This window comes from Herpailurus yagouaroundi, unplaced genomic scaffold (genome assembly GCF_014898765.1).
Source record: "Herpailurus yagouaroundi ecotype Mexico unplaced genomic scaffold, PumYag 188, whole genome shotgun sequence".
NCBI classification, from domain to species: Eukaryota; Metazoa; Chordata; class Mammalia; order Carnivora; family Felidae; genus Herpailurus; species Herpailurus yagouaroundi.
Genome location: NW_024412419.1, coordinates 26399021 through 26421317, shown reverse-complemented (window position 1 = coordinate 26421317; position 22297 = coordinate 26399021). Strand labels below are relative to the sequence as shown.

Genomic DNA, 22297 nt, shown 5'->3' with positions numbered 1-22297 from the left:
TCTACACTAAGATGCTACCACCTTAAAAATACCATAATCAATACTTACACCATCAAATTCTATTAGAAATTCAGTTTTTAGACGTCTACTAGCATCATGTTCTCCTTCTCTTCTTTCACACAAAAGGCTATCAACTTCATCTAAAGGAAACAAAAGGGTAAGACTTTAACTTAAAGCCACACAACACCAGTCATCTGAGATTAATCTAGTTTACTACTTAAGTTATTAATATTGTAGGTCCTGCACAATTCATTAGTCTTTAACTTTGCACTTCTTTAAAATGTGTTCCTTCTGAATACTCTCTTTCATTATACCTCTCAAACTTGGAGAAGGGAATTTCATAAATATTCAACTAACTTAGTTAGAAAACATTTTCTTACCTATAAAAATTATAGAAGGCTGAAGTTCTCGAGCCACAGCAAAAAGAGCTCTCACCAATTTCTCTCCTTCTCCCACCTAAAAACAAGGCATTATACACTGTAATACACATAAAATGCAACATTATTCCAGCTGTTTAAATTTCATGATTAAAAGTCTTACATCTAGGAATTTCCTTTCTTTGCAACAACCAAAGATTTGGTTTAAGGAATCGTGGGAGGAAGGTTACTGAACCATCGCTTATAAAAAAAAAAAAAAGACTATTATTTAATACAGTCTGATAAGTTTTTTGGTTTTTTTTTTGGGGTTTTTTTGGTGCTGAACCCTAGACTGGTCCGGTAAGTACTTTAAAAAATGAAATACATCTCTGCTTTGCTTGACCCTACATTCTTAAGACTTGAGAATAGAATAGCTATTAGGGGTATAACTAGTGAGAAGATGGAATATTAGGACAGAGAAACAGACACTGTACATATTTCTTAAGCCCTTGGTTGTAGGGTATATTCATACAACCAGGTACGTTGCAGAGTGCTCTACTAAACTAAACTTACTTAAATTAACTCTCACAATATCACTGTCAGTAAGTATAAAAGTATTTCTAGATAGCCAAGGAGGTCTATGAACACCCCTTGCGACATTCCAGGGGATGAAATGCTATAATAAAACAATTCTATGCATTAAAATCAACTAATGAAAGGGTCATGAAGTTTGGGGTAATCCACTGTAAAAACTCTTCTGTCCTCTAGGTGGCATCTATTTTTTTAATTGAAAATTTCATTAAAAAAAAGAATGGCCTCAGATTTAGAATCACAAAGCAAATATTCTGAAGGACCCCCGTGAGAGATCACCTGCTGACAACATCAACACTTTATAAATGAGGCCTAAAAGCTTTCTTTTCTTAACACCAGCTCAGTACCCAACAGTTAAGTTGGAATCCCTATCTCCTAACTTCCAAGACAGTGTTTTCCATTATACTATGTGTATCATGTTGGGTACATCTACTTTAATAACAATTTCACTTATAAAATTTCACATAGAAAGTAAAATATAACTAAGAAAAGAGATATCATTTTACAGTTACTTTTAATTATTTTATAAAAATGAGAACTCAGCCAATACCTGATCTTGGATTTCTAGTCTTCAAAACTACAGGACAATAAATTTCTGTTGTGTTTATGGTACTTTGTTACACAGCCCCAGCAAATTAAAACAGTATTTGAGAGCACAATCCTAACTTCAAAAGAGCCTAACTTTGTCTTTTGAAGAGTGATTAATGTCCATCAGAGCTAAATAATAGATATAAAACTCAAAAATATTTTTTGTGTAATGTTATTACCATTTATACTTAGTAACATCTAGACAGCAACATAAAATATGACAATACTGGAAAAAGAACACTCACATATTTTGAAGTTAAACTTGCAGCACTTATATTGAAGAAGGTTGCATTGGATTCTGCAGCTACTGCTTTAGCCTTAAAAATCACAAGGGCAAAACATTATATTAGTTCAATATCTTCCTTTACAAAGAACCACATTGGAGGGGCGCCTGGGTGGCTCAGTTAGTTAAGCATCCAACTTCAGCTCAGGTCATGATCTCATGGCTTGTGGGTTTGAGCCCCACGTCAGACTCTACCCTGACAGCTGGGAGCCTCTTTGGATTCTATCTCTCCGTCTCTCTCTGCCCCTCCCTGACTCGTGTTGTCTGTCTCTCTCTCAAATGAACATTAAAAAAATTTTTTTAAATAAAAGAACATTTGATCAGCTTAAACACTAAAAAAGACTTTCCAAAAATATAAAATATTACATGATTCCTGATATGTGGCAATCAGTGTGTTTCTTCTCAGCAATGAAGAAAAAGTCTAGGAAGAGCTATGCTTCTTTCCATTCTCCCTATTTTTTCTAAGGGAGATGGATAAAGAGTGGTTAAAAAAAAGGGTGTTAATTCCCTTCTTAGTTATAGAAAGATAAGTGGTTGGGGAAAGAGAAACAGCTAAACTCTTTTCCTCTTTACTTTTCCCCTCTAAAAGAGCTATACAGGAGAAAGAGGTATCCAGATCCCAGTAAAACCTTGGGCAAAAGGATACTGGAAAAAAAAATGTTGTATGTAAATTATACTTCAATAAAAAAAGAAAAAGTGTGTTATCCTGATTATTTATTTATTTTGAAAGTTTTTATTTATTTTGAGAGAGAGAGAGGGGGTAGGGGCAGAGGGTGGGGGGGGAATCCCAAGCAGACTCCACACAGCCAGCTGGGAGCCTGACATGGGGCTCAAACTCAAAAACCGTTGAGACCACGACCTGAGCCAAAATCAACAGTCAGACGCTTAACAGACTGAGCCACCTGGGCACCCGCTCTGCTGAATATTTAAATAAAGCTGTTAAGATAGGAAGAAAAAAAAAATAAAGGGCTAGGAAGATACAGAATATACTAAGGTAAGCTTTTCTGAGGTAAAAATGTTATTATTTAACTTGGGAAAATAATGAAAACTACACTTAAATTTAACCACTCCAAAACATACTACTGAAGAGAACATAATGTGTTTTTCCATCTACTTCTTCATTGAAAACATGTTTAAAAACTTGGGAGAAGGGGCGCCTGGGTGGCTCAGTCGGTTAAACGTCCGACTTCGGCTCAGGTCATGATCTCACAGTCCGTGAGTTCGAGCCCCGCGTCAGGCTCTGTGCTGACCGCTCAGAGCCTGGAGCCTGTTTCCGATTCTGTGTCTCCCTCTCTCTCTGACCTCCCCCGTTCATGCTCTGTCTCTCTCTGTCTCAAAAATAAACGTTAAAAAAAAGAACTTTAAAAAAAAAAAACTTAGAAGTATATTATAACAAAAAGCAAATCATAAAAATAACTCAGAGGTTGTGCACGCTTCGGCAGCACATATACTAAAAAATAACTCAGAGGCAATATAAGCTTTTTTTCATAACATTATCTCTAATTATCTAAACAGAACATTCAAATTCTAAAAGAATTCTTACCAGCATTGTTTTTCCATTTCCAGGTGGACCAAAGAGTAACAATCCTCTGGCAGGAGCTCTAAGCCCTGTGAACAACTAAAATCATATACTTTAGTTCACAACTATGATTCTGGAGACACTTTTTTTCCCAAACATTTTAAGTCTGTCATCTGAAAAGCATCATTTTGGGGACGTTTGGGGGTGCAGTTGGTTGAGCATCTGACTTCGGCTCAGGTCATGATCGCATGGTTCGTGGGTTCGAGCCCTGCATAGGAATCTGTGAACAGCTCAGAGCCTGGAGCCTGCTTCAGATTCTGTCTTTGTCTTTCTCTCTCTCTGCCCCTCCCCCACTTGCACTCTGTCTCTCTCTCTCTCTCAAAAATAATTGTTAAAAATAAAAAAAAAAAGCATTTTTCCGTAGCATCCTCCTAAACAGAACTCCTCAGAGCTCTAAAGAGAACACATATAATCAATAAATTGGTGTAATTATTAAAAACAGAAGAAAACAAAGTTTTTAAGAATCTCATTGAAAATTAAAGCAAATTGGTTAAACAAGACATAATGAACACATATTCTTCTCTACTTCCTTTGGAAATCTCACCAAAATAATAGTAGATGAAAAAAGAAGATATAAATCTTCAAAATAAAGAGAACACGAAAGGAAAAAACAGAAGACACAAAAATTTTTGTAGAGAGAGAACGGACAAAGTGTGGTAAATTATTTTGCAGAGGTGATGGAGCTAAAACCTAAGTGCCTGACTGTAAAGGGATACCTAGATACCAGCAGTGAGTAGAAGTGAACAAACACCCTGGAAAACGTCAGGATGTGGAAGTATGATGTATCAGAGAAAGCAGGAGGAAGGCGGACAGCCACAGAGGAACTGCTTGAAAGTTTGTATGAGGAACAACCAAACTGCGGTGCCCACCCGCCCCCCCTCCAAGATCACCAAGATCCAAGTACTCCTCTTTCACAAACAAAGGAGGCAAAAATTTTGTTCTTTAGAGATATTAAACCTGAGTCTCCAGACTCAAAGACACCAGGCATGGCAAAGAGTTAAGTGTGAAGCACGAGACTGATATCACTTTGCTTAATAGTGAAAGAGTATGTATTTTTAAGTTGAACTATATGAAATGGCTAATACTTAACAAAAATTTTTTTTTATTGTTTATATATTTTTGAGAGAGAGAGCACAAGTCATGGAGGGGCAGAGAGAGAAGGGGACAAAGGATCTGGCAGATATTCAACTTTCAAAAAAGTATTTATTTTGGGGGCACCTGGGTTGCTTAGTCGGTTGAGCGTCTGACTTCGGTTCAGTTCATGATCTTGTGGTTCATGAGTTTGAGCCCCACTTCGGACTCTGTGCTGACAGCTCAGAGCCTGGAGCCTGCTTCAGATTCTGTGTCTCCCTCTCTCTCTGCCCTTCCCCTGCTCATGCTCTGTCTCTCAAAAATAAGTATTAAAAAAAATGATTAAAATACTACAATACTATAATCCATGTAGTTGCAAATGGCAAGATTTCATTCTTTTTGATTGCCGAGTAATACTCCATTGTATGTACACACACACACACACACACACACACACCCCACATCTTTATCCATCAATGGACATTTGGGTTCTTTCCATATTTTGGCTATTGTTGATAGTGCTGCTATAAACATGGGGGTGCATGTGCCTCTTTGAAACAGCACACCTGTATCCCCTGGATAAATACCTAGTCGTGCAATTGCTGGGTTGCAAGGTAGTTCTATTTTTAATTTTTTGAGGAACCTCCATACTGTTTTCCAGAGCGGCTGCACCAATTTGCATTCCCACCAGCAGTGCAAAAGAGATCCTCTTTCTCCGCATCCTTGCCAACATCTGTTGTTGCCTCAGTTGTTAATGTTAACCATTCTGACAGGTTTGAGGTGGTATCTCATTGTGGTGTTGATTTGTATTTCCCTGAAGACAAGTGATGTTAAGCATTTTTTCATGTGTTGGTTGGCCATCTGGATGTCTTCTTTGGAGAAGTGTCTATTCACATCTTTTGCCCATTTCTTCACTGGATTGGTTTTTGGGTGTTGAGTTTAAGAAGCTCTTTATAGATTTTGGATACTAACCCTTTATCTGATATGTAATTTGCAAATATCTTCTCCCATTCTGTCGGCTGCCTTTTGGTTTTGCTGATTGTTTCCTTCGCTGTGCAGAAGCTATTTTGATGAGGTCCCAATAGTTCATTTTTGTTTTGTTTCCCTTGCCTCAGGAAACGTGTTTAGTAAGAAGTTACTGCAGCTAAGATCTAAGACGTTTTGCCTGCTTTCTCCTCAAGGATATTGATGGCTTCCTGTCTTCCATTTAGGTCTTTCATCCATTTTGAGTTTATTTTTGTGTATGGTGTAAGAAAGTGATCCAGGTTCATTTTTCTGCATGTCGCTGTCCAGTTTTCCCAACACGATTTGCTGAAGAGACTGTCTTGATTCCATTGGATATTCTTTCCTGCTTTGTCAAAGGTTAGTTGGCCATATGTCTGTGAGTCCATTTCTGGGTTTTCTATTCTGTTCCACTGATCTGAGTGTCTGTTTTCATGTCAATACCATACTGTCTTGATGATTACAGCTTTTTTCCTTTAATTTTCTTTTTAACATTTATTTAATTTTGAGAGACAGAGAGAGACAGAGTATGATCAGGGGAGGGGCAGAGAGAGAGGGAGACACAGAATTCGAAGCAGGCTGCAGGCTCTGAGCTGTCAGCAGAGAGTCTGACACGGGGCCCGAACTCACAAATCGCGAGATCATGACCTGAGCGGAAGTCGGATGCTCAACCGACTGAGCTACCCAGGCGCCCCGACGATTACAGCTTTGTAATTCTATTTGACGTCCAGGATTGTGATGCCTCCAGCTTTAGTTTTCTTTTTTAAGATTGCTTTGGCTATTTGGGTCTTTTCTGGTTCCATACAAATTTTAGGATTGTTTGTTCTAGCTCTGTGAAGAATGTTGGTGTTATTTTGATAGGTATTGCATTGAATATGTAGATTGCTTTGGGGAGTATTGACATTTTAACAATATTTGTTCTTATCCAGGAGCATGGAATATTTTTCCATTTTTTTTGTTTTCTTCAATTTCTTTCATTAGCTTTCTAATGTTTTCAGTGTATAGGTTTTTCACCTCTTTGGTTATATTTATTCCTAGGTATTTTACGGTTATGCCCACATTTTAACTGGGTCATTTGTTTTCTGACTGTGCAGTTTTAAAAGTTCTTTGTATATATTTGGATACCGGTCCTTTATCATGTAATATATTTTGCAAAGATTTTCTCCTGGTCTGTGGCTTGTCTTCTCATTCTCTTAACATCTTTCACAGAAAAGTTTTTAATTTTAATTAAGTTCAACTTACCAATTTTTCTTTTAAGGATCGTGCTTTTGGTGTTATATCTAATATGCTATCCTCAAACCAAAAGATCACCTAGATTTTTTTCCTATATTATCTTCTAGGAGTTTTACAATTAGGTTTGCCTTTCACATTTAGGTCTGTAACCAATTTGAATTAATTTTTACGAAAGGTGGGAAGTACAGTTCTAGAATTATTTTTCACATGGATGCCTATTTGTTCCAGCACCATTTGTGGAAAACACCATAGTTTCTCCATCAAATTGCTTTTGTGCCTTTGTCAACTGATGATATTTGGGTCTCTTGTGTTTCTGGGCTCTCTAGTCTGTTCTACTGATCTATTTGTCTATTCTTTTGCCAAAGACACACTATCTTGATTACTGTGGCATTTTTTTTTGTTTGTTTGTTTTTAACATTTTCTGGTTTTACTTTGATATAACAGACATAACGCTAAGTTAAACGTGTACGGTATGATTTGATACATACATATATTGAACAATATTTACCAAAATAAGGTTAGTTAACACATCCTTCACTTCACACAATTATCATTTTTTTGTTGTTGTTACAATGAGAACCAACAAACAGATACATAATCATAAATACAGAGAACAAACAGGTTGTTGCCAGAGGGGAAGGAGTTGAGGGGTGAGCAAAACTGGTGAAGGGAATTAAGAGGTACAAGCTTCCAGTTTTAAAATAAGTAACTCACAGGGATGAAAACACAGCATGGGGACTATAGACAGTTCTACTGCAGTAACATCGTATGGTGACAGATGATAACCATATTTATCATAGTGAGCACGACTTAATGTACAGAGTTGTCAATGTTGTACACCTGAAACTGAAATAACATGGTATCTCAACTCTGACAGAAAATAGTTCTTCAAACTTCATAATTTTATCTTAACTTCCCTTGTCTGCAGTATGATTTGTCTCTTAATTTTAAATTCCTCTTCCCTTGATATAAAAATTATTTTCTGTTACCTACTTTTCCCTCTGAATGTTAAAAATAGATTGGTTATTAGGAACCATTATAGTCATTCTCCTCTAATAACCAGTCAACATCAATTGCTAATGTTTTTGTTTTTTTTTTTAATTTTTTTTTTTTTAACGTTTATTTATTTTTGAGACAGAGAGACAGAGCATCAACGGGGGAGGGTCAGAGAGAGAGAGACACAGAATCTGAAACAGGCTCCAGGCTCTGAGCTGTCAGCACAGAGCCCTGACGCGGGGCTCGAACTCACGGACCGCGAGATCATGACCTCAGCCGAAGTCGGCCGCTTAACCGACTGAGCCACCCAGGCACCCCTGTTTTTTTCTTTTTAAAAACATCAAATGAATTATATAAATTATATGAATTAATCAGTCTAGCATAGCTCACACATTTCTTTACTGCTAGTATGGATTCAGTAATGAATGATGCTACAGGAAAATGATAATATAAAGTGCTTACCTCAGGCCTTAGAGAAGGAAGAATAACAATTTCTTGCAAGGCTTGTTTTGCCAACTCTTGTCCAGCTATATCATCAAATTTAACAGCTGTTCCACTAAGAAAGAGAATTACAGTTAGCTCCACAACAAAATATGCTTCAGTTACTACCATATGAAATAAAGTTATTTTTTTGAAATAGTTATTTTTATGTTAACTGTGAAATTATAATTAAATCGGTAAAACAATGGTTTTCTGCATTTACTGTAACTGAAAACATAAAAATTAAATAAGTATATTAGACAAGATACTTTATTTATTTAAGTTTATTTGAGAGACAGACAGACACACACACACGGAGAGAGAGAATCCCAAGCAGACTCTGTGCTGTCAGCATGGAGCCCAATGTGTGGCTTGAACTCACAAACTGTGAGATCATAACCTGGGATGAAATCAAGAGTCGGTCGCTTAACAGACCAAGGCTTCCAGGTGCTCCTAGACAAGATATTTGTTATCTATTTTACTTATATTAAATAAATAAATTCAAAACTAAAACCATTAAATGAAACACTTTAGATGGCAAAACTTACTTGTCCACAATTTCGTTCATTATAAGGTTAGCAAGGTTGCTGTCCACATTCCTAAAATTCTTCAAGTCTTTCTTTTTGCGAACAGCAGTTGTAGGGGTAGAAGGTTTATTTGTTCTGTTTGTTTTTGGTGTACTCTTAAAGGACACAAAATTATAATGTAAAAATACAAACAACAGTTTTCACAAGTAAATTAACCTCAAAATTCACAGAATTAAAAGCTTAACAATAGGAAAAAGGATATAAAAAACCCAAAACTGTGTATTTACTCCAAGGCAAAATGGTATTAACTACAGAACTACATTTGGCATGAAGTGGGCTTACGAGAGGATTTAATCCAGAAAGATTTAGATACCATAAAATAAAAAGACCCTATGATAATTTTGATTATTGTTAGAATTCTAACAAAACTCTGTGGTTAATGTTATAAAACATGTACATATATTTAAACAACTGAGTAACAAATTTAAAATGAACTCCATAGCATTATATAAAACAGACTGGATAAGCAGTTTACTAAACAATACCGAATTAGGTCCAAAGGGAGTTAAAGTAAGATTTACTTTTTAATAGCAAGTTGTCCTTACAGATTTTTTTCTTGTAGATTAAAAAAAAAAATTACATTCCACTTTGTATAAACTTATCAATGCGTTAAGATATTATAAAGTATTTGTTATTATCTTAAGCAAGCAATTAAAGTTACTATCTCCAAATACCTTATGAGTTCCAGCTGCAGGACCAGGTCCCTGTCTCACTCCAGAAACCATGGATAAACCACTACAACTAGGTGCTCTGTGGTGGCCTGAAAGACCTGTGGATCCAGTTTTCATAACTGTTTTTGAACGAGGCAGTGAATTACTAGTGTGTGTCAAGGGATCTTTTCTTTTCGGAACAGCTCCACTTTCTATCAAAGAAAAAGTACAATCATCATGGATAGAAAACTGCGGCTAAACATTATAAAATAAAGATGGGTACAAATTTGCAAAACTAAGCTAAATACTATTTTTTTTTACATTAGCAATATTTCAAAATAAGATTTCAATTAGACTATCTACTAGGGTGGTCATGGGGTTATCACTTGGTGGACAAGATTATGGGTATTTAGGTTTTTCCTTTTCCTGATGTATAATAGTCTTATAAGGAATATTTATTTGTAATAAGAAGAACCACATTTATTTGTGGGGACAGGAGGAGGACATAAGAAGATTACCCAAAGTTGCTGAATATTTAAAAAACAAAATGCATGGGGTGCCTGGGTGGCGCAGTCGGTTAAGCGTCCGACTTCAGCCAGGTCACGATCTCGCGGTCCGTGAGTTCAAGCCCCGCGTCGGGCTCTGGGCTGATGGCTCAGAGCCTGGAGCCTGTTTCCGATTCTGTGTCTCCTTCTCTCTCTGCCCCTCCCCTGTTCATGCTCTGTCTCTCTCTGTCCCAAAAATAAATCAACATTGAAAAAAAAAAAAAAACTTAAAAAAAAAAAAAAAACCCAAAATGCAATAAAGGCATTAAAGTTATGTTGTAGACGAAGGGGGGGGGGGCCCCGCGAACACTGCATTACCTTGTTCCAAACTTTCAAGACTATAAAATAGTATGAAAGTCCACAGTCTGTGCCCACCAAAGGAAATAAGCAATTAATTTAATATCAATCAATTTTTAATTTAAAGGGTACAAAGATGTGGTTTTATATGCTGAGTATTCTATGTGCTGTATATATGTAAATAAACACATAAAAAACATTTTCAATTAAGCTTAAAAGGTTACCTGACCTACCTATATTGCACTTCTACATACATTACAGGCTTTCAAATGTTCAAATCTTACTACTTCTAATATTTTTATATACTCCCTAACAAACATCAGTTTATTAGTAACAATGTTTACAGTAAAGACAAATGTTAAATCAGTCAGCAAATTAGAACAGCCTAAAGAAAAGACAAAAACCTTATTTTTGTGTTTTTCATCAAATCCCTCTAAGTGTTTTAAGGAAACTCAAAGGAAGAGAACGTTAGAGTAGAGAAAGGTGATCAAGAGTTCTTCCAGTAAATAAATGTAAAGTTCTGAACCATATGTTCAAAGAACTAGTGGATAGTGACCCTAAAGGACAAAGCAGGAAAGCAATCTAGAAAAGGGGAAAATAATAAGGAAAGCAAAGGTGTGAAAAAAGAGCAAAATCTGCTCTTATTGTCACAAACTGAACAAAGCAATGTTTACTTTCATAAAATTTAAGTCCTGGACATGAAACTAATACTGAAAAAGTCACCAATAAAACTAGCCAAGATGTCACAGAACTTAGGAAATGAGTATCTGTCCCCCACCCCAAAATAAAAAAGCATGTGAGATAAGATAAAGATTCATTTCAGAGGGAAAAAAGGAGAGGGAGGGGTGCCTGAGTGGCTCATTCAGTTAAGCGTCTGACTCTTGATTTTGGCTCAGGTCATGATCTCTCAGTTTGTGAGTTTGAGCCTTGTGTCAGGCTCTGTGCTAAAAGTGCAGAGCCTGCTTGACATTCTCTCTCTCCGTGTCTCTCTGCCCCTCCCCTGCTCAAGTTCTTTCTCTCTCTCTCAAAATAAATACACATTAAAAAAAAAAAAAGAGTGGAGAAGAATTTCTTCAGACAGTAAACATACAGTCCTAAGATTGTAAGTGAATAGAAATTTCCACAAGGAACTAAGAGAACAGACAGCAGACTTTTCATAAAAAATAGCAAAAGTTTAGTAGGCAACAGAGTAGGTAGGTTCAAAACACGGTAGCAAGAAAAAAGTGTTAACCTATTATCATTTAACAAAAATTTTTTAAGTTTATTTTTGAGAGAGAGAGATAGTACGAGCAGGGGAGGAGCAGAGAAAGAGGGAGACACAGAATCCAAAGCAGGCTCCAGACTCTGAGCTGTCACCCAGACCCCAATGCAGGGGTCAAACTCACTAGCCGTGAGATCATGACCTGAGCCGAAGTCAGACACTTAACCAACTGAGCCACCCAGGCATCCCAGGATTACTATCTTTCAAGCCTTTCAGTATTTCTTTTCTAATCAACCTTTTGAGGTATAATCTATGAGTAATAAATTGCATCCATTTAAAATGTATAATTTGATTGAGTTTATAAAGATATAAAGATGACAGGATGCCTGGGTGGCTCAGTAGGTTAAGCATCCAATTCTTGATTTTTGCTCAGGTCATGAGGTCATGGGTGGTGGGAATGACCCCTGCCTCAGGCTCTGTGCTGGCTGTGGAGGCTCTTTGGGATTCTCTCTCTACCTTTATCTCTGCTCTTCCCCCTCTCACACTTTCCCTCTCAAAATAAATGTTAAAAAAAAAAAAAAAGATGAAATAGCCACTAAAATCAAGATACAAAATGCTTCCATCCTACCCAAAAGTTTCTTTGTACTCATTTGCACTGCATCCCTTATTGCCCCTGGCCCTACACAAACACTCATATGCTTTCTGACAATGTTGGGGGTCACCTGATTTAGTAGTTTCTATTGATCTAGGATCAAGATCATTGAATCTCTCATATGACATCTCCAATACGCTGTTGAGGTTATCTAGTAATTTTTTTTTTTATTTTAGCAAGTATACTTTTCAACTTTAGAATTTCCATTATCTTTATTGTATAGTATGTTATGTGCTAAGATCACAGGTTTGCTAACTGATGCCGTATTTTTATTAAAAAAAATTTTTTTTAACGTTTATTTATTTTTGAGACAGAGAGAGAGAGAGCATGAACAGGGGAGGGTCAGAGAGAGAGGGAGACACAGAATCTGAAACAGGCTCCAGGCTCTGAGCTGTCAGCACAGAGCCCGATGCGGGGCTCGAACCCACAAACTGCAAGATCGTGACCTGAGCTGAAGTCGGACACTTAGCCAACTGAGCCACCCAGGTGCCCCCTGATGCCGTATTTTAACTCTTTGAACACACTTAATAATAGCTGCTCGTAAGTCTTTGCTACATAAACAACTGGGCCCATTCAAGAGTCAATTTCTATTGACTGATTCTTTTCTTACAAAAAAATTTTTTTAATGTTTATTTATTTTAGAGAGAGAGAGAGAGAGAGTGTGAGCAGGGGAGAGGCAGAGAGAGGGAGGCCCAGAATCTGAAGCAGGCTCCAGGCTCTGAGCTGTCAGCACAGAGCCCAACGTGGGGCTCAAACTCACAAACTGTGAGATCATGACCTGAGTTGAAGCCGGACACTTAACCGACTGAGCCACCCAGGCACCCGTGACTGATTTTTTTTTTTTTTTTTTTTTTTTTAATTTTTTAATGTTTGTTTATTTTGAGGGAGAGACAGAGCACAAGCAGGGGAGGGTCAAAGAGAGAGGGAGACACAGAATCCAAAGCAGGCTCCAGGCTCTGCGCTGTCAGAACAGCACAGCCTGATGTGGGGCTCAAACTCAAGAACCGCAAGATCATGACCTGAGCCGAAGTCAGCTGCTCAACTGACTGAGCCACCCAGGCGCCCCTGATTCTTTTCTTAAGTAACAGTCACACTTTCTTATTTCTTTGCATGTCTGGAAATTCTGAGTTGAAAACTGGACACTATAGATAACACACTGAAGTAATATGTAGACTTTGGCATAACTATTTCCTAAGAGAGATGAAATAACTCATCCACGTGAAACATCACAGAATATTCCAGGAGTGTGTGACACTCGTAAAATAGGCCTGAGTAAGCAAGTTCATTGACTGGGACTCAATGGGTATCAAATACCAGTGCTGCATTAATTAGCTGTGCACTTGGTAAATACCCCCATCAAGAAAACAGGATAAAACAGATCACTATGGGAGGGGGGATGGGCTAAATGGGTAAGGGGCACTAAGGAATCTACTGCTGAAATCATTGTTGCACTATATGCTAACGAATTTGGATGTAAATCTTAAAAAATAAAAATAAATAAATAAATAAATATAAAAACTGATCACTAGGGATTTGAAATAAGATGGTTTGATTTTTTAACATAGGTATCAGGAAGAGAAAGTTGCTTTTTTGTTTTGTTTTGGGTTTCTTGCATGGCAGAAAAATACAATGGGATCTCACATGTGAAATGAAGTAGAAGAGAAGCAAGAAAACAAGGGAAAGGCATACCAGCTCTTCAGGGCTAGAAAATTTTGCTGTTTACATTGGAGGATTATTAGGATCTCAAATTTATATCTTAGAAACTTAATTATTTATATGTGGTAAATTCTTACATTTCTTGGTTTTTAAAAAAGTTCCTTATGAAAATGTCAGCTCTTCATAGCTGGGCTGAGAGAAACAGGCAAAATATTTATTTCTATATTAGAAATGGTGTGTTTTTTTATTTATTTAAATTTTTTTTTTAACGTTTATTTATTTTTGAGACAGAGAGAGACAGAGCATGAACAGGGGAGGGTCAGAGAGAGGGAGACACAGAATCTGAAACAGGCTCCAGGCTCTGAGCTGTCAGCACAGAGCCTGACAAGGGGCTCGAACTCATGGATCGTGAGATCATGATTTGAGCCGAAGTCGGCCGCTTAACCAACTGAGCCACCCAGGCGCCCCTAGAAATGGTGTTTTAAATCATGTACAGGAAGGGGGCACCTGGGTGGCTCAGTTGATTAAGCGTCTGACTTCGGCTCGGTCATGATCTTGTGGTTCGTGAGTTTAAACCCTGCATTGGGCTCTGTGCTGACAGCTCGGAGCCTGGAGCCTGCTTCAGCTTCTGTGTCTCCCTCTCTCTCTGCCCCTCCCCTGCTTGCACTATGCCTCTCTCTCTCAAAAATAAATAAACCTTAAATATTATTTTTTTAAATCATGTACAGGGAGGAAAAGGAATACAGCCAGTCACAAGGGGCTCTGTACTAGAAGACCAAACCAAAATGAGAACTCCATAAGAGAGAAGTAAAGCCAGAAGGGAAAAGATTTGATGACCTACTGTCTCCAGTCCACTTACCTTAATTCTTCTTAATTCAAGTCTTGAAGGTTTGTATTATGTATGAATAAAGAAGACAGTTGTCTTATAGTCTAAACTAAGGTTTTTCTGCTACAAATTGAACAAAGCAATGTTTACTTTCATAAAATTTAAGCCCTGTACATGAAACTAATGCTGAAAAAGTCACCAATAAAACTAGCCAAGATGTCAGAGAACTTAGGAAATGAAGATCTGCTGTAAGCTTCTGTAGGAGTTGATACCCCAAAGTTCGTGGAAAACAAATTTAACCCATAGTTAATAATAGTATTCTAATGTTTCCCCTTACTATGTGAACTCAGCTTCAAATTTTTCCTAAGGTACTATGTTAAAACGTTCATGTATAGTAATTAAAACTGTAATTAAATATGTGCAATTAATATTGATATTTAACAAAGAGAAATTAAAATTTCTGACTTAAAAAACACCACTTCATGAAAACTTGGTACAGGTATGCATGAAAAAAACCACAAATGCTGAAAATGCAACAGGAACAAAAGAATATTTTAATAGCTTAGGAAAATGAACCTTCATATTTTATAATCTCAAAAAATGGGTGGTTGCAAAATAAGCAAATAAAGCATGTTGAGAATGGTTATATCCTATTTGCTACATATTTATATACCATGAATGACAGGGATACTGTATTTTCAACACAGCCCTGTGTAAACAAAAGCCAACGAAATAAACCATTATAAAATCAAATCAACATTATCAGGTTATATAGGACTCTACTCTGCATGCAAGCTTTATTATCTTCCATGTTAGTTAACCTAAACCCACCTGACTGGAGATGTCCATTGCGGCATGTCAAGTTAGTACTGTCATTATAGACATCCGTTTGGGACTTGGAAAATTGCAAAACTGGTTGCAGCTTCTCTATGCAACAGAGGCAGGTAAAAAAAAGAACAAAATAAATAAAAAGCAAAAACACATAATGAAAAAATAAGATGTACATGTGAAAATAAAAAGTAATTCAAGGTATTAGAAGATGAAGGATTTTGGCATTTATATAAAATTATCTTAAAAATATAATTAGTAAAAACTCAGACATTAAAATAGCAACAGAAGTTCACAACTGGTTATTTTCAAAATATGCTTTATATAGGTGCTGTAACCTGAAGCAGGTTTCATATTACCACCAGCACCAGCAAATACTTTCTGAGTATCTAATATACCCGCATCATTATGTAGGGGAATAGCCTGGAGACAAAAAAATGAATATTGTTTTTATCTTCCAGACACTTCTTTAACATGGCTGGCAACTTACAACACAATTTTTTTTTATTTTTTATTTTTTTTACAACACAAATATATTATTTAAAAAAAAAAAAAAAGATTGTATAGGAGCACCTGGGGTGGCTCAGCCGATTAAGCATACAACTCTTGATTTCAGCTCAGGTCATGATCTCATGGTTCATGGGTTCAAGCTTGGGATCCTCTCTCTTCCTCTCTCTCTGTCTCTCCCCTTCTCACTTGCACTCTCTCTCTCTCTCTCTCAAAAATAAATACATTTTTAAAAAGAAAAAAAAAGATTGTTTCAACCCTACCCTCAATTTCAAGTAACGACAAATCTTCTCAAGACCCAGGTCACTATGTCTAGCACCTCAAGCCCAGGAGGGTACCATTTTGTGCTATCTTGCCCCTATCACTGATGCACTACCATTTCCCCATTCAAGTCATCCATACTACTAGTTGACCCTGTTTACCCTGCTTCACTACTTACCAGCATGAACTTACTTTAGCCTCAGTTTTCTGAGGGTCTCAAAGATTAAACAAAATAATATACAGGAAGAACCTGCTGTGTGCCCCTATTCATCACAGGGGCCCAATTCTTACCATAATTATTTTGTTGCAGTACTCCCAACTGTCATACTGATTCTTTTCTTCTGTACTAGGAGCTCAATGAATATACGAAAAAATGTAGCACATATATACTAACTCTCCTAAACTTTCATTTCTAAGGTCAGACAAGCAGGCGCCATGCTTGGTTTATGGTACAACCACACATGCCTTTGGGACAGGTTAAATAGCAGCTACCCTTTCTGCACAAAGCACAAAGTACTGAACTGTTTTTGTATCCTAGAACTGGCTGATACAATATACCTTGGAGCTTTTTGTTGTTGTTAGTTAACAGATAGGTCATCTGATTTTTCTCAATGATAATACTTTTCAAATCACTGAGAAAGAAACCATTTATGTTGGTAATAGACATAACTTAGAAAAAAACCTGTAAATATCTTTATCAATTAACACTCCCTTCACTGAAATGTAACAAGAAGATCACGTATATATTCATTACATACTAAACATAAAGTAACTAACTCATTGGTTTTGATAACTAATAACTAGGAATAAAAAGCCAGAGAAGTTGTTTTGGTGTGTAGGGTTTAGATTTATAGGTGTGGAAACACACATATACACAATACTACTATACTGCTAATATGAGCTTGCTCCAATTCATTTTTGTTAAAGAAAGTAAACTTAGTTTAATGTTTCTGTTTAGAATCACTAAGGTTGTATAGATTCATTAATGATTTAAAATAAAACCATCACCTTGCTTCTTGGCTCCCACACAACCAACTGAGTCATCTACTTTATTAAAAGGAAAATATTACCACATAACTTTTCTGTTTAAAACCCTTTAGCAGCTTCCCACTGCCCACAGACCAGAGATCAAACCTCTTGGTATATAACATTAAGGCCCTCCATGATCTGCCTGCATCTCTCATACTGGAGTAATCCTATGTTCACTTCTTCTCCAGCACCCTTCCCTACTTGCCATGCTATTTCTTACCGAGAGCCTCTGTTCATACTGTTACTTCTTCCTGAAATGTCTTTTCTTCCAAACATTCTTTACAGCTTTGTCTTTTTTGGGGCACTTAGGTGGCCCAGTTAGTTAAGTGTCTGACTCTTGGTTTTGGCTCAGGTCATGATCTCACAGTTCGTGAGTTTGAGCCCTGCATCAGGCTCTCAGGCTCTGTGCTGACAGTGCAGAGCCTGCTTGGGATTCTCTCTCCCTCCCTCTCCCTCTCTCTCTCCCTCCGCCTCCCTCTCCCTCTCCCCTGCTCGTACTCTTTCTCTCAAAATAAATAAACTTAAAAAAGAAATAAAAGTAATTTAAAAAAGAAAGCTTCATCTTTTTTAATCTCCCCTTTAGGTTTCACTTCTTCCAGGAATATTTCTCAGACACCTATTTTTCCACCCCTATAAAATATTTGTACACCTCGTCCAGCAGTAATGACAATTCATCTATTTATGTATCTGCCTCACCCAATATATCATGAGAGCCTTAGGGAGAGGAACATTATATCCAATATGCCAGTATATCTATCTGGTCAACCTTCATATATAATTATAATCCTACCACTTGTTACAATTTCTCCTCATATTATGCTGGTCCAAGCCTCCATCATTTTTTCTCCTAGCTTACTACAATTCAATAGTGATCCAACTTGTTCTCCCTGGCTCTACCCTTGGAGCCTATTAGCAAGGTGATCTTTTCAAAATTTAAGTCAGAGAGGTGACTGGGTGGCTCAGTCAGTTAAGCATCTGACTTCAGCTCAGGTCATGATCTCACGGTTTGTGGGTTCAAGCCCTGTACTGGGCTCTGTGCTGAAAGCTCAGGGCCTGGAGCCTGCTTAGATTCTGGGTCTCCCTCTCTCTCTGCCCCTCCCCTGCTCACACTCTGTCTCTCTTTCTCTCTCAAAAATAAACATTTAAAAAAATATAAGTCAGATTATGTCATTCCTTTCCTAAAAATCCTGTAACTGCTCCTTTTTTCAGAGATGGCAAAAGTTCAAATCTTTATGGTGGCCTATAAGGCCCTGCTTGTTAGGATGAACCTCCCTGCCCCATCAGTTCTCTTACCTCCTCTCTACCATACTCTCCTGGCTGGGGCACACTGGCCTCTTTGCTTCTTATCAGACACACCAGGTATGTTTTCTTAAGGTTTTACATCAGCTCTTCTCTCTGGACCATTCTTCTCCCTGCATGAGACCTGCATGGCTAACTCCTGTCATCTTTTCAAAGAGGTGTATCTAACCATCCTATTTAAAACTAAAAGCTCAAACCACCTCCCATCCACTCCTAATCCCCATTACTATGTTTTATTTTTTTTTCCATATATTTATCATCTTCCAACATACTGTATAACTTAATTCTTTTTTATGTTTATTCCCTACTGTCAGTCTTCCCCCTGCTGGAATAAAAACTCTATGAAGGATACCCTAACATTTATATGTAGAACATGGTAATCACCCAAAAACTATTTGATGAGGGGCACCTAGTTGGCTCAGTTGGTTAAGCGTCTGAGTTCAGCTCAGGTCATGATCTCGGGATTTGTGAATCGAGCCCCATGTGTGGCTCCACGCTGACACTGCAGAGCCTGCTTGGGATTCTCTCTCTCTCTGTCCTCCCCCACTTGTGCACTCTCTCCCTCAAAATAAATAAACTTAAAAAAAACAAACATTCGAGGGGTACCTGGGTGGCTCAGTTGGTTAAGTGTCCGACTTTGGATCAGGTCATGATCTCATGACTCGTGAGTTTAAGCCCCACATTGGGCTCTGTGCTGACAGCTCAGAGCCTGGAGCCTAGTTTGGATTCTATGTCTCCCTCTCTCTCTGCCCCTCCCCTGCTCACAGTCTGTCTGTCTGTCTCTCTCTCTCTCACAAAAATAAACATTAAAAAATTTTTGCTGAATTACTAAATAAATTCAGTTAATATCATTGGCACTGTACCTGGTACAGAGTAAAGATTTAATAAGTGGATGTTGAATGAAGCTATTTATTTTTTTTACAAAAGGGTAACCTCCAGGTATGCCAAAATTATTTATTTATGGTTAAGCTTTGCTTGAAGGCTTACTAACTTGAATCTAATATATATGAACTCTTCCCATTTTATCAGACAGTCTGCATCCTCTCTAACCAATCTGTAGGCAGAACTCTTAGTATGATTCTCCATCCTAATTAGGTAACTACTGGGCATTCCACCTCTGAAAAGTTCCATTTCTCATTCAATACGTAGTATATAAATATGCTCTACTATGCACGTGTGCACAACTCTTTTTTACTGTCTTTGGTAGATACAGTCCTAGACTTTGAGATCTCAGAAGACAGGAATATGTTGAGGCCTCTATTCCACCTCTTCTTTTTTAAAGGAACCTCTTGCATGAACGGGCAAAGAGCACTTTTGAGGATGACAATAGACAATGACATCCAAAACATTAATTCTTTTAATGCCTAGCTTGTTATAGATTCTCTTTTCATCCTAGCACAAATAAGAAATTACAAAGCCACATTAAAAGACAAGTCTGTAATAGATGAGATGCTTCCAATAATTCATCATATCACATCTTCAAAAGATAAATCAACCAACTCCTAATTACTCAATTAGAAACATGCTACTAAATGTGCCATAATTAAACTTAATCTGCATTATAGATATGATAATTTGTACATATAGTGAAAGGCATTATAGCTAAAACATAGAAAATACCAACTAGAACAATTAATTATTTTACTACAATAACCTTTGATATTGTATTTAATTTTACTTGATACACTAGTGATCTTCATATAGGAAGTAAGAAGACAAAGTCTGTCAGCCATAGACACGAACATTGCCTTGTTAATTACCTGAAAACATTAAAGGCTTCTTTTTCATCACTTGGGGCAAAAAATTTACCAACACAATGGGTCATATAAGAATGAATGAAAGAATGAAATATTTACATATGCATGTGTAAATACATTTTTCCACAAAAGCAAGGTGGTGATTACAGATAGATAAGGAGGTGAATAAAAACCAGCGTTTTTGAGTACTTACTATGGTCTCTGTGACTGTCACAAATATAGTGAGATAAGTATTATCTATTAGCATATTATAAATGAGATGAAAAAGGCTCAAACATGCTAAATAACTTACCATAAATCACAGAGTAATAAATATATAAGGTCTATCTGTTTACCAAATATATACTTCTATCAAAACAAGTTATGGTACAGAATCACCCAAGAAGGATGGATTTTAGTTCCACTTTGTTTTAGGGGTAGATTTACCTTAAAAAAATAAGTTTAAAATCTATACCTTCAAAGAGAAGATGAAAAGTTTCTCTTTATAGACCTATTCAAACTGATAAATGCAGAAAGAATGACAGAATTCTATCACTAAGCATCAGTCATCAATTGCTACTACTATCACAAAATGCCAGAAGTACTGACAAACCACCTATCAGATGAACTTGGATATTAAAAGAGGCATATCATATGAATCTTCTGGAGATCCTGATTCAAAAAATTACCAGAAAAATACTAAGTTATTCAATTATGAGATACTAACTAAACATTATATTATGCATTATATTACATTATATTATATATTATATATAAATTCTATTTGGACACTAATCATTTATTTGGCTATGATTTTTTTGTTAATATTAAAAGAAATATTGGTTATTTTTTAGATGTGATAACGGCATTTGATAATTTTATTTTTAAGGCATTTTTAGAAATACAATAGGAAATATTTATAAATGAATTTAAAAAATGTCAAGAATTTGTTTCAACATAATATGAAGGGGGGAAAGTGGGTATATATGCTACCCACTTCCCCCCTTCATATTATGTTGAAACAAATTCTGTACATATATATACACACACACACACACACACACACATATGTATATGTATATGTACACATTCACACACACTGGAGTTGGCAAACTTTTTCTGTAAGAAGCCAGATAGTAAATATTAATATATTTTAAAAAGCTATATATCAAAAGGCTTTGAGAGCTTTATGATCTCTATATCAACTACTGCACTGTCACTGTAGCATAAAAGCATCCAGACAGTATCTACAGGAATGAGTAGCTGTGTGCCATCTTACAAAAATAGGTAGTGAACTGGGTTTAGCCCATGGGCTGTAATTTGCCAGCCCTTGAATATAGATACATCAAGACTGATTAGGAGTTGATAACTATTAGAGCTGAATGATGGATAATTAATTCATTATACTCTTCTATTTTGTATATGTTAGAAATTTTCTTTAAGTTATAAGAAAAGCCTAGAACACATTTTTAAGATTGATCTATTTCCATCTAATTTTAAAGTTTCACTGAACACACATTTCAAATACATCTCATTCCACTTATACAATTCATTAAGTGATACCTAGAAGTTGTAAACGGTCCTTGGCCATAACCAAATTAGTCATCATTTTAGCTTGAAGGCGTCTAGCTCTTTCACACTGTTCACCTGAAAGAACAAAGAGGAAAAAAAGTGAAAACATCTACATTTCCCTACTAATATTACTTCAAGATAAAATATTATCGGGGCACCTGAGTGGCTCAGTTGGTTAAGTGTCTGACTCTTGGTTTCAGCTCAGATCATGATCTCACAGTTCATGGGTTCGAGCCCCACATCGGGCTCCACACCACGGAGCCTGCTTGGGACTCTCTCACACTCTCATTCTCTCTCTCTCTCTCTCTCTCTGCCTCTCCCCTGGTCTTGCTCACTCACTCACTCTCTCTCTCTCTCAAAATATGTAAATAAACTTGAAAAAAAAAAAGATAACATATTATCCCAACTAATCTCATGGGGAGTCATAGTCTTTATAATGAAAAGAGTATCTTTAAAAAATCAGTTACATTCC

General features: G+C 36.8%; 1 protein-coding gene across 4 annotated transcripts in view; it reads right to left on the bottom strand.

Annotated features, from left to right (window-relative positions):
• Positions 1–22297, bottom strand: part of SPAST (spastin) — a 51982-nt gene that overhangs the window by 11626 nt on the left and 18059 nt on the right. For 2 of the 4 annotated variants that reach the window (XM_040496450.1, XM_040496451.1), the window contains exons 3-11: positions 21817–21900; positions 15425–15520; positions 9441–9628; positions 8728–8861; positions 8162–8255; positions 3362–3436; positions 1781–1852; positions 381–456; positions 49–140 (exon numbers count right to left, since the gene is read on the bottom strand). In XM_040496450.1, coding sequence (XP_040352384.1) covers positions 49–140; positions 381–456; positions 1781–1852; positions 3362–3436; positions 8162–8255; positions 8728–8861; positions 9441–9628; positions 15425–15520; positions 21817–21900 — 911 coding nt within the window. The remainder of the gene's footprint in view (positions 1–48; positions 141–380; positions 457–1780; positions 1853–3361; positions 3437–8161; positions 8256–8727; positions 8862–9440; positions 9629–15424; positions 15521–21816; positions 21901–22297) is intronic. The other 2 variants (XM_040496454.1, XM_040496453.1) reach the window with 1 other exon arrangement.